We start from the raw sequence: 16,971 nt of genomic DNA, 5'->3' as shown, positions 1-16,971 counted from the left end.
AACTTGGTCTTTTGCTAATACCAGCCAAGGAAGGATGGCTCCTGTCTTGTGTTTCTGTCTTGTGGACACAACAGTAAAAGTAATTTTCCAGGAAGCCTAAATACTGCAGGCTTTTAACGGTCTTTTAATAAATCAGTGGATTATTCAATTGGGAGATTAAAACATCCAATTTTGCCATAGGAGAACTAGCCCATAAATTATGGACTTGAGGTAAAATGGGCATTTAATCTGCATTATGAACAGCAAGAAGGATGGAAACAACCACCCACAGCCCAGCTAATGAAGTAGTGATGCCTGTGCAGCATTCCCAGCTCACTGACACAAACAGCCATCACTACACACAGAGTAGGTCTGTGTGGGGGAAATTTGGGAATGTGTATTAGTGTCTATACACAGTTAGATAGATACCAGTTAATGACTGGACTCAATGATCTTGGAGATCTTTTCTAAACTAAATGATCCCATGATTCTACATCAGCATAAGTACACAGTCCATCCATCTGCCACAAACACCCTTCCCCTTGGAAAAACAACTCTCAACTCTTCTTACCACGATTTCCCAAGCACAGCTCTACCACACAGTGACTCAGCTCTGCAGGAGCCCAGTTAGTGGAAAACCAAAAGATCTTACAATTTATATTTGCACATTTAGTTGTTTGCTATGTTGAACTTCAATTCTATAGAAGAGTTTCTGAACGACTTCAAATAGTTGCTGGATTTTAATCCCCAGATGCTGGAAAACCAAGACATTGGAGGTGACTTTGCTTGGAGAGATGAGTGTTGTCACACCAGCACATTACAAATCCCTCCCGAGGAAGGTGAGTAAACAGCTCTCAGAATTCATTTTCTCTCTGCTGTTAATAGACTTTGAGGAGATTGTTATCACTCCTGCTTGTGGATTCACACCATGGCTCTTCTGGAGGGGGATAAGCTGCTTCTCATGGAAATGGAAATTATTTCTTCTGCAGAAAAGATCTCTATTATGCAGCCTGCTTCCCCAATTTCATCTGTATTCTTTACTTATCATCCAGCACAAAAGTTAATTATTTTCAGCTCGGTGTCCAATATTTACGGTATAGTTGGAGTAGCTGGCAGTGGGTGTAATGACAGATCTGCTGAGTGAAGCAATGTTTGTACTTATCCCATGGGAGCAGCCAGATACTGAAATATTCAGAACAAAAGAGAATCTGCAGTTGAATTTATTACAGTCCTGATGGTGCTCTGTTGATGGCGAACTGTTACAGCACTGACTGTGCACTGATGGTGCACAAATGTAAGACAACAACAGTGTCCGACTGGGAATGGACCAACACAGGTTTTATCCCAAAATGCCAGTGAAGACAAGAAATGGCTTGTCTTACATTTCTCATCCTCATTTCTTGCATATCAGATGATAAATAACTTGGCTGTCAGAGCCAACTCCACCACATCCCGTCGTGGCACCCCCTCCTCCTCCTCTTCCTCCTCCTCTTGGGCCTGGGAGGTGCAATTTCCATCTCCCATCTTCCAGCAATCCTCCTGTACACATGGACCTGTGGTTGCACCTCTCTGTGAAGCCAAGGGTTGCTGCTTCTGCCACTGCCTTGGATAAAAGCTGTGAAAGGAGGTCCTTCCTCATCAGCTGAGAGTTAATCACACAGCAGTTAGCAGTGTACACACCATGACCTTCACTGGTGTTATTCACCCCTAGGACTTCACTCCAGGGATGAGCTGGTTGGATCTCTATGTAGACAACAACCACTGTAATTATCCCATGTGCAGCTCCACCTCCCAACACCGACTCCAAACACAGCTGAGTTTGTCAGGACCCTCCATTCTCCAGCTTTGCAATTAGAGCAGCCAAACCCAGCAGTTCCTGAGTGGATGAGCCAAGCTGGGGCTGGGAGGGAGCAGCCAATGTTTGCACATGACCAGCTCAGCTCCAATTACTGGAATTCAACATCCACCACAAGGTACCAGAAATTAGACCATTTCTGGTGAGTTTATCAATGAAATGGCTGTGCCTGTCCAGAGCTGGGCTGGCACCATCCCAACACGTCATTTGTTATGATTGTCATTGAAATGAAACATTTGATGAGACTCTGCAGGCCAAGGGACAGGAACACACTTGCCCAGCCCTCTGTGCCCACTGCACACACCAGAGATGGAACCACACAAACGACACAAAAACGGGCAAAACATGCCCTGAATTCCCAACAATTATTGCTTTAAGCCTTGAAACAAAACCAGGGGTGTCCTCATACACCTTCTCTCCTCCTTGGAGAGGTGCTGGGAGCAGGATCCACTCCAGGATCCCTTCCTTACCTTCTTGGTGACAGTGTCGGGGGGCACGTCCCGCCGCCCCAGCGGGTACGGGTTCCACTGGCTGCCCATGGACACCTCGTCCTGCCCGTTGTCCAGGATGCTGCTCTGCTGCGACGGGGTCTGTTGCACAAATGTAGGGCAGCCTTTAGTCACCAAACAACCCCTCCTCAGCTTCAGTTCAGTCACTAACCCAGTTAAATAAACTGCACCGCGCTATTGCTACAACAGAAATCCTCCTAATTCCCCCAGTATTTCATTAACATGTGACCACATTGCTGGGGGACCCTCTGAAAGCAGGAGGGCTTGAAAGGCATAGGAGAGGAATCATGAGAATAATGAATGATGAGAGAAAAGATAAAATTCATTTAACATGACTCAGAGAAACAAATTTGGTTGAAATCCCACATTTCAATGTGCAGTCTGCCATTACCAGTGAGTTAGAACTTTCTTGCTGCTCATTCAAGCAGCAAAGGCTTTTTTTACGAAGTATTTGCCACCAATACAAATTTGATGCTTTTATTTTCTGCAGAAAACATTCCCTGATGGCAAAGGTGAAGTTGTGACTCCTTGTCCCCCTCACTCAGCTCCATCTGAGGCTCCCAGACCTCTCTAGGATGGGCCTGGCTTATGTTAAGCCAACAGATATATGCACAATATTAACCTGTAATTAAATGGTTTCTTTTTTAATCTAAATGGCCATAACACAAATTTAATATTTCCTAAATATTATTATCTTTCCCTTTTCTCTCCTGTTATAAATATTTCTTCTTTGTCCTTTATCCCTCTGGTTATTTTACTCCTGTTTTTAGGACTTTGGAGGGCATCTGTGCTTTTTTTGTCCCATCTTGATTTTCTGTTATCTGTCCCTCTATTTCTCTACCATCACTGGAAATTTTCCCAACATGGGGGTCAGACTTTCCAAAACTCCAACATTGTGCTACCACTGATAGCACCTGAATGATGTGGTGCTAATTGAGTTCTGATCAATGATAATCTACAAAGAAACAAAAAATAGCTATTTTTCCCCTCTGTCATTCAAGCAAATTCTTCTCCAGCTTAGGTTAAAAAAAAATCAGGATACACTTCTTCAGATGGCTGAAGAATTGCATTTGCTTTGAAACACGAAAGCTGGGAACTTGTCAATTAAAAACTATTTTTTAACAGAAGTTTAAAAGTAAATAGAAGTAAATTGTGATTTAATCACACATCTCAGTGGCTAAATAAAAAAAATTTCAACTCTGATTTAAAATGAAAGAAAACTTTCATTATAAAGCAAAAATACAGAGGGCATTTTCTGCTTTCTCAATAAGCAGGAAAATTCTGTGGTTTCATTTTCTGCAGCAAAATTAATTCGGTCCCTTGCAGTACTGCTCATTTTCTGAGCTTGGACAGACTGAAAGCAAACCCACACCTATTAAATCTGGGTAAACAATGAAAAGCAGCAGTTCAAGCATTTTCTACAGTGAGCAGAATCAATGCAATAAACATTCTGAAAATAAGTTACTGGTAAACTTGATTTCCTGGCCATCTACTGGACAACCAGACCTCACTCATTACTCTCTTGAATCCAGGCCACGGGGGAGGAGGGAGGAGAAGGAGGGAGGAGAAGCAGACAAACATTAAACTGCTGTGGCCTGGATTCATCAAGAAATGCAAATCCTTTAGAACATATGAAGGAATAGAATTAAACCATACTAAATATACACAATATTCATTCAACAATAATTTTCCCCTGCTTCCCAAACAGTACAATAAAAGAATAAGCCCCTAATGCAGTTCGGCATCACAGTTTATATGGGTATGGAGCAGTGAAACGCTGGTGGAATAGAAAGCAGAATAATCCACATCAGAGCACACCCCAAAACATATCACTCTGAATAGATTCATTAGTTCCTCAGACATCCATCCATTAATATCCATATTCATTTACAGCCTCAAATCCTGGAAGTACCATAAAACACTGTATTCCTGATGTGTATAGCAAACCAGCACTGTTACTTGGGGTTGATGGAAAATGGATTTTTCCAAGGACTCGTGACAAGACCTGGCATGTACTCAAGGAGACAAACAGGTTCTTTGGAAGCAGAGACAACACTGGAATGTCACCCGTGGCCAACACACACCTCTGGGGGGCCTCTCGGTGCCACCCACCCAACAACAGAGAAGCACAGAGAGCAGGGTGAGGGAACCTAGGGACAGCTGATGGCATGGGGGATGGAGGTGACAGTGTATGGAGAGTCAGTCCCAGCAGGAAAAGCCTGACACTGATCCATGTGTGATGTTATCCTGTCTCAGCTCTGCCCAAAACTCCAGCACAGAGTTCGTGCCACATCAGGGAGCTGAGCAGAGCCGAGGTCTGTCCAACCCACACAACCTGCTCATGCTACTGCCATTATATCACCCTATTCTTCTTACCAGCTTTGGATCTAAGCTCTGAAATGGGGCCTTGGAAGCCTCCTGTGGGAATCTCTGGCCAGGGCTGGTCCTGCCTGAGTAAGTGCCAGAGGTGCTGGAGGCCAGCCCGGCAATCACCAGCACAGCTGATCCCATGGCAGTGCCTGGATCTGTGTTCTGCAGCCCTTTAATTACTCAGAGATGCTGCTAATGTGTCCCAACAGCTCCTGCTGCCAAAGCAGGGAGAGGCCGAGTGAGGCCTGTCCCTCCTACATTTCCCTGACCCTGGGAGTGTGGCCACATGGATGCACAGGTCTCAGGATCTCCTCTTTGACACTGCAAATCCTGCAGCAATGTCCCTCTCTGGCTTGTCCTGCGTGCTTTTCCATTCAAACATTTGTTTGGGACGGTCTTCTATGTCTGTACTTGTCAGCAATATATAAGAATAGATGTAAAATAGTAAAAAATGAGGTTATTCTCTTTCTATAGGTGTTACTCAACCAAAGTTTAAAATGGGTTTGGGTGTGGTAGGTGTGCTCAAACCTCATCAGCTACTATGGCAGAGCCAGTTAATGCTCAAATATTAAAATCCTTTTCTCCTGGAGCCTATTTAAATGCATATTCAATATTTCTACCATCTTTTTTTTTAAGCTCAAACAGTCCAAGAGCAAAGCACATTCCCCATTTCTCTTCACAGACTGAGAAAATGATGGCACCGGTCTGGAGGACGAGAGCAGGAAGCAGGAATGACAGCCACGGGAAACCCAGAATCCAAAAAGCAAGACCACTCAGGAGAAAAACTGTACCACTGCCACCCTTGCTTTTTGGATTGGGTCTGTATAAGCATGAGTAGTAGGCAAAAGCTAAACCAGGAGGAAGCAAGGAGTTAATTTATTGGGAATGCCAGTGATGCTGGCTAGCCCATACTTACTTTCGGTAGAGGTAGCTCTTGAAGCATTTGGTTTTCAAATTTAGATTTAGTCTGCAAGTTTAAAGTCATGCTTCGGCCGGCATGCATTGCTGAAACCCCTCCAGAGTGCAGCATGCCAAGGCTAACTGTGTGGTGTTTGTAAGCAGCGGTCTGAGTAGAGGAAACAACCACGTGACAGATATGAACACACATGCTCATCGAATTAAGTATCACACATATATGGTTAAGTTCACAGAGTTTTAGTTTAAGCAAACAAACAGTCCCAAGAGATCAATAGCTCCCCGGGGCATGCACTGGGTCACACAAAGCAAGTACATTGCTCATTGTACATAAAATGGATACCAGAAACGACTTCCACGCTGACAGCAGATGAGGTGTGTTGGTATCTGGAGTTGTATCACATGGTACAAGTCTTTATTTTGCAAATATGGCCAAATTTAGGCTCGGCTGCACAACCACAGATAGGCCAGAGATGTGTCTGGCACCAAGGAGCAAACCCCGGGGGAGAAGGCTCTGCTCCCTCCCAGGAGCACCTGCTCCCTGCCCACTGCCACAGTCCTGCACAGACCCGACAGGCAGCAGCTTCTCCTGGAGCAGCTGCTCCATAGGAATGCCCAGGGCTTCTCACCAGCAAACCCCTCCACCAGGCAGCTCAACTCCTGAGAGTTTTGTAACCAGCAGTAACCAGCTCACAGGGATTGCTGCCAACTCAGCAGAATCACCAGTGTCAGCTTTCCGTGAGTTCAGGTATTCCTTGATACACATTGTAACTTAAGCATGAAGATATTTCTTAAACAAATCATCATCTGGGAAGTGTTTATTTCCACCAGAAATGGCTCACTCGGGGTGCACTGGTTTCCCTGGGGAGTATTTTCCAATTGGTTTTACACAGCACAAGGAAAAGAGCTGAAGGAAGAAAACACTTCAGCCTTTGAGCCCGTTTTAAAATTTAACCCACTGGGCCCTAATGATATTTTAATAAGTTCTCACATCAGAGAAACTGGGAGGTGAGGAGTGTAGTAACACCAAACTCAGGAGGCTCTGGCATAAAGTAGGTAAATGGACACATTTGGCAACTACCTTCTTACGCATTTCATGACAGTAATTTTTCACAACCACTTCAGATCATGAAGTAAATGCGATTCATGAAGTAGGTCATTAAATAGGTAATGACTGAAATCATGCACTAAAGGACTTGTACTCTTCGAATAGAAGGCAAATCAGCACAACTTCCTACAGCTAAAAGGAGTAATGATCACATTCCTCATTCAAAACAGTGGCAATGGGTGCTCAGTGCTATTTCTCAGTCGAGACACCTTTAAACCCTCTCTAACAGTGATACGAAAGCTAAAATACATTATTTTACTTATTTTCAGCGATGTTTTTCTCTATTCACTTTTACTGTCAAGATGTGCCCACAGCTCCCAATTGTGCCTGACGTGGTGGGCTCCAGCAGCACATCCACATCCACAAGCAGGACAAAGTCTTATGGGCTTTTATCATTTTGGGGAGTGCTGCAGGAGCCACCACCTCAGTGACCAGAGTGGAGCCTCTGGGTTTACCTGGGACTCCTCACTCCAGCTGAGCACCCCTAGGGCCCTTCGCAGGCCAGCTCCTCTGACAACAAGGCAGGAATTGCATTGCATTACTGGGAATTCTGGTGGTCACCACTGCACGTGCAAATAGTTTGACATACCGAAACACACAACTAAAGGCATTAATTGCAGAGAAATGCCAAACATACCCTGTCTAACCTTCTAGCTTCTATATGTCTAAGTAGCTGTTGTCTCCAGTCAGCGGGCATTTTAGCACAGCTCTCATTTCCCTTCCCAGGGGGAGGCCTTGGCTTTATATCACTGTTATCGGAAGGCTTGTCGCCATAGTTACCCAAGTTATAGTCTGACGGAATCTTTTCCAGCAGCGCTGCCATTGTCGGCCTCGCTGAGACGGGCCGGGTTTGGGATGTGCCGTAGCTCTCTGTACTGTAGCTTCGTGCGGACAAGGGCCTCCTTTGCGTGAGGTTTTTAACTGGGAAGCTCCCAGTCTGGGCTTTCACCTCCTGGTAGGAAGGGAGCTCGTCTTCGTAGCGCCCGTTGCGCTTGAGGAACTGTGCCTCGGGCACGGCCATGCCGCTCTGGCGCTCGGCCGCCCCGCGGAACGGGGCCCGGCCGTACCTGTCGCCCGGGGGCAGCTCCTGGGGCTCACTGACCCTGCGGAACATGGACATCTCGGTGGAGCTGACCAGGGAATCCGCCCTGCGCAGGAAGCCTGGCCGTGTGCCCTGGCTGCCAAAGGGGGGCCCCACAGGCTCCTCGCTCACTGAGGGCTGCGAGAAGGAGAACATGGGCTCCACGGGTGCATACCCGCGGTACCCCCGCGGGCTCACCAGCTCCTGGGGCAGGTTTTTGGGTGGCTGGGGGATGTATTCGGGGTTGAGCTGGAAGGGCGGCAGGAGTCTCTTGTCGGCCGTGACCTCCACAGCACCCTGGGGGTTGAAGCTTTGGTCAAACTGGTAGACTTTCTTGGTGACAGACGATTTCTGCTGCGGCTGCACCTTGACGCTGCCGTAGGTCAGCAGCTCGTCGTCCAGCATGGGCACAGACTGGCTGCGGGACATGCTCAGCATGCCATGCTCTGGGCCCAGCAGTTTGTCCACCCTCTCGTGAGGCCCTACAGTATCATTCCCGGATGCATAGTTTTCTAGGGGGATGTTGTACACCTTGTATGTACCAATGTCTATCTCATCGATACTCTGAGACTTCTTAAACTTGTTCGTTTTTAAATCCCTCATCATTGGGGAAAGCCGCTCTGTGCTCTTGCTGATGGAAATGACGTTTTTGGAAGGATCTGGGCGACAGTGAATATGGGAAAAGACATTTGTGAGGCTTCTGTTAGCGTTTGAGTCGTGATATTCCCATGCTATTCCTGGAGGGAAAGTACTTGTCATTTCAGGAGACTCTTTGACATGATCTTTCCGCTCGGGCAAAGGGCTGGTGGTGGGGGTGCTTTCCAGTTTGGAAGGAAAAGCTGTCCTGTCTTCAAAGGGACTAGGGGTTCTGGTCCAATTTTGCCAAGGATTGGGAGGAGGCACTTCAGATTCATGTGTGTTTCTGAGCGTCGGCTGCTCCAGCTCCAGAGGGATGCCAACTATCCTGTCCTGTCGGATCAGTGGCCTGCGCCCGTGTGCAGATGAGCTCCTCGATTTGGTGGTGAGCAGGGGGTTGGCGCTGGGGTTCTCCACCGCGCTTTCCTCGGCCACAAACCCTGTGTTGTCGTAGTGGGAACTGTCGGTCCAGCCCTCGGTGAACGTGTCGCTCAGCGGGCGCCGTTCCGGTCGTGCCGGCAGGTTCCCGGCTGGAGCCGATTCCCGCTGGCTCAGCAATGGCTTGGTCTCCAGGGGCTGCGGGAACGACTGTGCCAGCCTGCAAAGACAAGAGAGAAGGGAACAAGATAAAATGCCCTCTATCGCAGCACATAAACCATCACCAGAACGACAGCAGAATCACACAGTCACAGAATATGCTGAGTTGGAAGGGGCCTATCAGGATCATTCAGTCCAACTCTTAGTCCTGCACAGGACCATCCCCAAGAGTCACACCAGGTGTCCCAGAGGATCATCCAAACACTCCTTGAGCTCTGGCAGCCTTGGTGCTGTGACCACTGCCCTGGGGAGCCTGTTCAGTGCCCAACCACCCTCTGCGGGAAGAACCTTTTTCTGAGATCCAATGTAAACCTGCCCTGACACAACTTCAGGCCATTCCCTGGGGGGTCCTGTCCCTGGTCCCCACAGAGCAGAGATCAGTGCCTGCCCCTCCTCTTCCCCTCCCAAGGAAGCTGTAACTGGAATGAAATCTCCCCTCAGTCTCCTCTTCTCCAGCCCCCAGCCGCTCCTCACACAGCTTCCCCTCAAGGACCTTCCCCATGTCCGTTGCCCTCCTCTGGATGCTCTCTATGAGCTTAAAACAATTTAGGACTCTCCCATCTATGCTCTGGCTTTGGGATTGTGCTTTGAGACATGAACCTCGTGCCACTGGCATGGCACAAAGGTGTAAGCAGCTTTTTGCCCTGGAGCACAGATTGTGTCAGTACACACATGGAGAAACTAAGAAGTCAGTGACAGGCCCGGCTGGCTCCATGCCGTGTTCACAGAAATCCAGCTGAACATATTTACCTGCTGTAAAAATAATCTGTGAGTGAAACAGAAGGTTTTTCACACTTACATTACTTTATTTTTAAACAAAGATACCAGATGTAGTTTGTCTGTGTTCTCACCACCAAGATTTTATGCATCTCCCCTGAGCAGGCTGAGCCTCTCTTTAACAGGACAGAGCCTGTGGATGGAATCACATGAAGTGATTTATGGGAGGGACAGACAGGACAGGGTGTTCCTGGTGTGGTACAAGGGTGTTCTCAGGCTGCTGATGGCTCATTAGAGCTTTCCAAGAAAAGTTTCCATGTTGTTCTTGGAATCCAGGGCAGAGGGAGGCTGGGACAGCAATAATGGGACAAAGACTGCAGCCAGCCTCCAGGAGCTTTAATGCCTGGTTATAGCCCAGAATTGACCCACCAGCTATAGAATTACTGGTGTTTATAGAGTATGGATGGATGGCCAGCTCTGCACAGCCTGGGCTGTGATCAGCTACACACAAATGGGAAAAAATGTGGACTTTTTAAACCAAATGCCTTAACAGATCAATAAAGAATCACAAAATATGCTGAGTTGGAAGGGACCCATCAGGATCATCGAGTCCAACCCCTGACCTGCACAGGCCCATCCCCAAGAGTCACACCACATGCCCTAGAATATCATCCAAATGCTCCTTGAGCTCTGTCAGCCTTGGTGCTGTGACCACTGCCCTGGGGAGCCTGTTCAGTGCCCGACCACCCTCTGGGGGAAGATACAGTCACTTTGAGTGCGTATGAAAAGATAAAATGCCACCAGAAGCTGTGCTAAGAAAGATGGTCACACCTGTTCCCCCACAGAGAGTTATTCACTGCTTCTTTAGCCGTTGTCTGCAAGGAGCCCATTTTAACGTGCGCATTGGAGGACCCTGAGGAAGCCTGGGAAGGGGAATAGTCTGAGTAAGTGCCTGAGGAAACGCTGTTATTCAGACAATGGATCTTATCTGCTTCAGACTCATCTGTCGACTCTGAAACAAAACACAGCAAATGCTTTCAGAGTGTGGCATTTGAGAATTAAACTCCAGAAAAACACATTTTTAAACTGGAACTATGGACATATATATATGTGTGTGTGTGTGCGCACAAATATGCATGGGATTTGTTTTAAAATCACAGCAAAAGGTAAAACATTTCCAGGAACATCTCTCCTTGCATATCACACAGGTTTTCATCTCAAAGGTTGTTGTAAACCAAGTCAGTACCTTTCTTGTCTTTACCCAGCAGAACGAGTTTGGGGGGGTACAACGGAGTCTCAGGCATGGAAGGACGGAGCTCCCCTATCCTCATCTCACTGGCAGGATGTCCAAAGGCATCCTGAGGAATATAAAAATGAACAATAAACACATGGATGTCCCAAGGCATCCTGACAAACATAATAACGAAGAGTAAACACAGGAGACAGATTCCACTTCAAACTGCAAGGCACAAACATTTCCCAGCCTTCTCCTCACAACACACTAACCCCACCATACGGGCAGTGTCTAATCATGCTGATTTGTCAGCTGAAAGTTCTAATTAGTCCTCCAGAAATACTCCTAAAAATTATGGTGATGTGCTCATTCTGGAAATGTAGACAAAACAGATGGAACTTGTGAGATACATCAAGGCCATGTAAACATTTTGGATGAAGTCAAGGTCACAAAAACAAGCTGCCAGCAGAAAAAAAACACAAATTAGGAGTAAACAATTGTTATTTCAGGAGGAAACGTTCCTTGTTCAGTTATTCATGGCCCAAGTCCCTCCACAGATTCAGCTGTCCCTGTAGCTATATTTAATTAAAATGGCTTTGTCTATAAAGGGTTTGTGGCTAAATTAAAATTATTCAGATTTAATAAACTTCTCACTGAGAGTTCAGCACATCTTGACCTTCAAAGGGATATATACAGAATATAAAATGGAAAAATGTTGAAGGGAAGTGGGATGTAGTCTTAGAAAGAGGTATTTTAAATTAGGACATTTAGGCTCACAGGACAGTTAGAAGGCAATGAAGTCACAAAGAGGAATTTTGGGGAGAAAGTTCAGAGCTGAGGATGGGTGTCCTGGGGAGACAGGGAGGGGTGTGACAGGTACTGCAGGGATGACACTGGTACCCTGCCCTCAGGAAGGGACTGGAGGAAAGGGAGCCTGAAGGATGGGCAACCCGGGAAACCCACTTTTATGGGTGGTGCCCAGCTCAGGAAAATGTCATGGAAAGAGAATGGGTGGAGATGGAAAGCTCAGCCAATGCCACCAGGATCCTTATGAGAGGAGGAGCTGTCATTCTGTAAAGAGGATGGAGGCTGGAGAAGGAGAGTATGTACTAAAACAGAGGAAGTTTTGAAGGGATATTAGGGTAAAATCCATATTTAATAGTATAAATGAGGACAGAAACAGAAGAAATATATTTAGGAGGGAACTTATAGTAATGGGGGTCTCTGTGCCCTGACATGTTACTGGTAAAGGTTCTCCAGTGAGTTGGCAGAGTGAAGTTAATAAGGAGAGATGTAATAATTAAACAATTTAAACTGGAGTACCCAAACCAAACACACTCACTGAGTTCATAGGTTTGTGTGGAAGGTGTGGAAGAAGATAAGGATTTGAGCCATTGTTAAAATGTAAAATGCTCCAATATTTTTAATATTTTTTTTTGCTTTTACTCATCAGGAGCAAACTTTCAGAGGTTTCCTCTCCATTAACTACTTTTTGTAGTAACAGTGGAAATAGAGATTTGTAGAAACCTTTACCATGCAATTTTTCCTTGAAGAATATAATTATATTTACACAACAGTTATTTTAATCCTTCTGTACTAGGTGTTCTGCTGGAGGCAAGACCTTCCCAAACCAGCAAAAAACCGGCATCCCCAACTTAAACTCCTCAGGACTAACATTTAGGGAAATAGTTACACAGTGTGATACAGCCAAGACTTTCCTTCCCCATGCAGAGACCCCAGGATGTCTGTGGTGTTCTGTAGGTGACAGAGTGATATCCACACAACTCAACAACAGTGCAACAGCCTTTCTCCAGTGGAGCACAACCAGTTACCAGTGCAGTGTGACAAACTTGTGCAAAACCAGGGTTTTTTTTTTGAGAAATAAGAGTGCCCAGCACTGCAGAGTGTGAAATTCTCCCCTTGTGACACCCACGGTGCCTGTCACGGGTCTGGTTGTACCTCTGAACTCTTGGTGCCCTCGGTTTTCTCCTCCCTGTCTGAGGCTTCCAGAGGTGATTCCTGAGTGTTCTCTGTCTCAGACAGGGGATTCTTTGAGAATTCTTTATTTTCTTTATCTTGAACCTGGAATCCCAACATCATGCCATGAACCTTCCAAAAGTTGTAAGTTATAACCCCCCTTGCTGTAAGAACCACCAGTTCCATTTTTGACACCATGATGAACACAGGGTTTTATTTCAGATGCATGATTTTAGGAAGTTCTTTACCTTATACTATTTTCTTTTTAGCCCCTAATCCAGTTATTCCAACAAAAATCGATGCACTTTCGAAAGAACCAGTCTGGCATTTGTGAATATGCCATGAATGTGAAAGATGTTGTAAAAACCTCAAATCATATTCCATTTAATTCCACTCTCTTTAAAAGGACCTTGTTCTTACAAGCTCAAGAACAAAAAGGTCACTAATAGGAAAAAAAGTATTGTGAATAGCAGCAATTGCAAAAAGAAAGAGAAGAGATAAATCAAATGGTGTTATTCCTCAGGACTAACTGGAGAAGGATACAGGGAGAAGACAGAAAACTGTAGTAAGCTGTTTCCCAAGAGAAAACACATGGGAAAGACCATTAAAACAACTGAGAAAGAGAAATATCACCAAGAATTCAGGCTGAGAACACAAGAACATTAAATTATAATCTGGAGAGATCTTCCATAGAATCCCAGAATGGTTTGGGTTGAAAGGGACCTTAAAGCCCATCCAGTTCTACCCCCTGTCATGGGCAGGGACATCTTCCACTAACCCAGGTTGCTCCAAGCCCCGTCCAACCTGGCCTTGGACACTTCCAGGGATGGGGCAGCCACAGTTTCTCTGGGACAACTGAGAAGTTGGATATTCTTAGAATATTCTTGATATGAACTGTAAAGACCCAAATTGCTCATTTGTGGGATTCCTCACTGTTTCTCATGGAAAGGTGACACAAAATTATCCCAGCCTCCTACTTGCCCAAAACTCACATGTTTCAAAATGACCTAGAAAAATGAAGAGGTTTGTTATAATTGCTGACTAATCAAGACATTGTTTGCTTATTGCAAGTGAAGGCGGAGGATGGTGCAGGGGATTTGAAATGCAGCTTCTTACTCATTTCAGATGCTCCCTTTAATTATTTAGGAACAGTTTGTGAAGAGACATGTGTAAATTAATTGCAAGAAAACCCAAAAGAGATCAGAACAGAAACCACCTTATCTGGTCTCTGAGGATGAGAAGTGAGCATTGCACCTGAAATTAAATTACCTTGGTATTAGAAACTGCCTTCAGTCTTTAGCTCTATGAGAACACACCTGCAATTTCAAACTGTCTTTTAACTTGAGGCTCGAGATCGTGTCTCCTAATTATCTGAAAAGCAAACGGAGCTTAATTATGTTTTATTTAATGTGTTACAACTGAAATCAGGCCAATATTGTTCACAAAATTATTCACACTTTTTCTACAGTTTCCCCCATGTCTTTATCTTCCCGCAGGAAGCCAAAGAGAGAAAAATGTATTTACAACTCCCTGCTTGGAGCCAAAACGCCTTCCTGGTGTCAGTGTTGGGAGGAGGGACAAGAACACTCCTTTTCTTTTCCTTACCTGATGAAATAGTTGTGTTACTAGTCTTGACTATGTACCAGGGAAATTAAAATGTGAAAAAGTCCCCCCTCCTCACTGTTGTAATAACAGAAGATGAAAAACCCTCTCCAGTGATCCATGGGAACAGTGGTGCACTCGTAGCAGCTGCTTGTGGGAGACAATTAAGGAGGAAATTGCACTCCCATTATTTAATTGCACTTCAGGAATTACCACGGGGTCTGTCTGCAGCAATTCAGCTGGTTTTGCAGAATGCTTTTTGTGAGACTTGTGCCACTGACAGCTCCTGTACCTCCACACAAAACCAGAGTAACTCATATTTTATGCTGTCACTGCCACTTACTCCTTCCTTACGCCTTCCTAACGTAGAATCCCTGGGCTCTGCCTGCTCACAGGACCCCGTGGGACTCAGCTCACTGGGATTTTCATTAAAAAACTTCACATTTAATTGAACAAATGTTAACAAACCAGGACTGACTTCTGGAGGCTGCATCACCAAACACAGCCATGGGACCAAACACCTAAAGCCTCTGTCGGGCCCTATGGATCAAATTCCTGACGGATCATGCTTAGGGATAATTCAAACCCACTGAAAGTTGTCAGGAATATTCAAGTTCAAAACCTAGATAACACAAAATAAATTCTATGTATTCAGCAACAAAAGCAGAACATGTAAAGACTCCTGGCCCAAGTTGTTTAAAGCCTAGATTTACACAGTAAGAACTTAATAAACAAAAAAGAATAATGGTGGAATTTATGATTTCAGATTTAGATGAAAACATGAATGATTTAACTTAAACATCTTAGTTTAATATTTAACTGAAATATTTAAATGCTAAATTGAAACTGTGCCTAGATTTGAAGGAAGTCTTCTGAAGCATCTCAAAGGGAAAACTTTTGTTGGTTATTTTGATAAGAAATGAAAATGTTTAGCTGCAAATAAAACACACAGCACTGACAGAGCAGCTACAGCTGAGTATGTAAGAATAGCCCATTCATGTTAAAGACATGGAAAATTTAGGAAGAACAATTCCTGCACACACAAGAAGCCAGAGACAAGGATATTTCAAGGACAATGAGTTTCTCATAATGTTTAGACAACAAAGGAGTAAAAAAGAATGTGAGAATTTTTTTCCTCAGTTATTTCTTTTCAACATTAAGGCTTTGTAAAGATTTTCAGGAATGCTGATGTTCCTGTAGACCTATCCAAGATTATAAACCATTGGGGAAGAGAATTCCCTTATTTCTGAATGGTGCCTGCACACAGTCAGAGTGTCCATGGGTAGATGAGATCAAGCTCCTGCTATTTGGAACAGTAGGATTTAGGAATTTTGCTTCCTTAATGACTATATTTGTCTTGGAATAGAACTTTGCCCCTGTTTCTGCTGATCCACTGCAGGCAAACACTTTAAGAGCTGGATTCTGCAACTCACTGGAAGTCAGTATTCAGGGATACCTGATCCAAAGCTCCCTGCAGTGGGAGAAGTTCTGCTGCCTTCATGAACTTTGGACAAGGTTAATTGGGTTTCTCCTAATAACAGAAACTGAGGGAGCAGGACCTCATGGCACAGTAGGGTCAGACACAACTAACTGGTTGGTCATTAACGTATCGGAGGCGGGAATGCACGTACTGAAGGCTGAGGTGGAAACAAGCTTGGTCCTTCCTCCCGCTCCTGTGCAAGTCTCATATCATTAAAATTGTCTAAATCAACAGCAAAATTCAGATCTAGGTAGATTTCAACCCAAAAATTCAGCAGGATTGGGAAAAACAGCAACTCAATATACAACTGAATGAACTTTACAGGTGAGAGTAGAAACTCTCAGGTGTGAGGTCACAGCAGATGTAGAATTATCATTTGGAGAAGTTGTGTTCAAACCTGGGATTCTGGAGAGAAACAAGGAGCCTTTACATTACCTCCACTGAAATCTCCTTGGGTGTCATGGGCCATTTGTGCTCATACTTGTCTTTCACCCCTTGGTCACTGTTGGCAGCGGGTGCAGAGTTCTCGGGTCGCACTCCATGGCTGGGTTTGCCCACCAGGTTTTGGACTGATTTGACCATATTCTTTAAATCCTCCGGGTAGGGAGTGGGGTAACGTTTTAGATTTATTTCAACCTGAACATTCACAAAAAGAATTAAAGCACAAATACAAAATGCAAACAGCATGCAAACTAACCCATTGTTACAGTACTGGGGCTCAGGGCACATCCCTTACGTTTGGGATAATTTGAGGTGTTACACAGAGATATTTGCATGGAGTTTGGGACTGAAATGTGCTCAGTTACTCTATGTCAACCTATAACAGAATTCCAGTGACATAAAATAATGGATGGGAATGGCTCCCTACAATCTTTTACCCTGGGAGACTCTTGTATGTTAATCATGCACTT

General features: G+C 45.0%; 1 protein-coding gene across 8 annotated transcripts in view; it reads right to left on the bottom strand.

The window, feature by feature from the left end:
- The window catches only part of LRRC7 (leucine rich repeat containing 7), a 208,364-nt gene that overhangs the window by 10,389 nt on the left and 181,004 nt on the right, over nucleotides 1–16,971 (bottom strand). For 5 of the 8 annotated variants that reach the window (XM_017805638.1, XM_017805636.1, XM_017805639.1 and 2 more), the window contains 6 exons: nucleotides 16,496–16,696; nucleotides 11,014–11,125; nucleotides 10,599–10,779; nucleotides 7,374–9,051; nucleotides 5,630–5,779; nucleotides 2,305–2,424 (listed from right to left, as the gene is read on the bottom strand). In XM_017805638.1, coding sequence (XP_017661127.1) covers nucleotides 2,305–2,424; nucleotides 5,630–5,779; nucleotides 7,374–9,051; nucleotides 10,599–10,779; nucleotides 11,014–11,125; nucleotides 16,496–16,696 — 2,442 coding nt within the window. Of the gene's footprint in view, nucleotides 1–2,304; nucleotides 2,425–5,629; nucleotides 5,780–7,373; nucleotides 9,052–10,598; nucleotides 10,780–11,013; nucleotides 11,126–16,495; nucleotides 16,697–16,971 lie in introns of those variants that run through there. The other 3 variants (XR_001873261.1, XM_017805640.1, XM_017805642.1) reach the window with 3 other exon arrangements.

The sequence above is a fragment of the Lepidothrix coronata genome, unplaced genomic scaffold, assembly GCF_001604755.1.
Source record: "Lepidothrix coronata isolate B3197 unplaced genomic scaffold, Lepidothrix_coronata-1.0 Scaffold12, whole genome shotgun sequence".
Classification (NCBI taxonomy): domain Eukaryota; kingdom Metazoa; phylum Chordata; class Aves; order Passeriformes; family Pipridae; genus Lepidothrix; species Lepidothrix coronata.
Note: the sequence above shows the minus strand (reverse complement) of the source record. Positions and strands in the feature narration are given on the sequence as shown.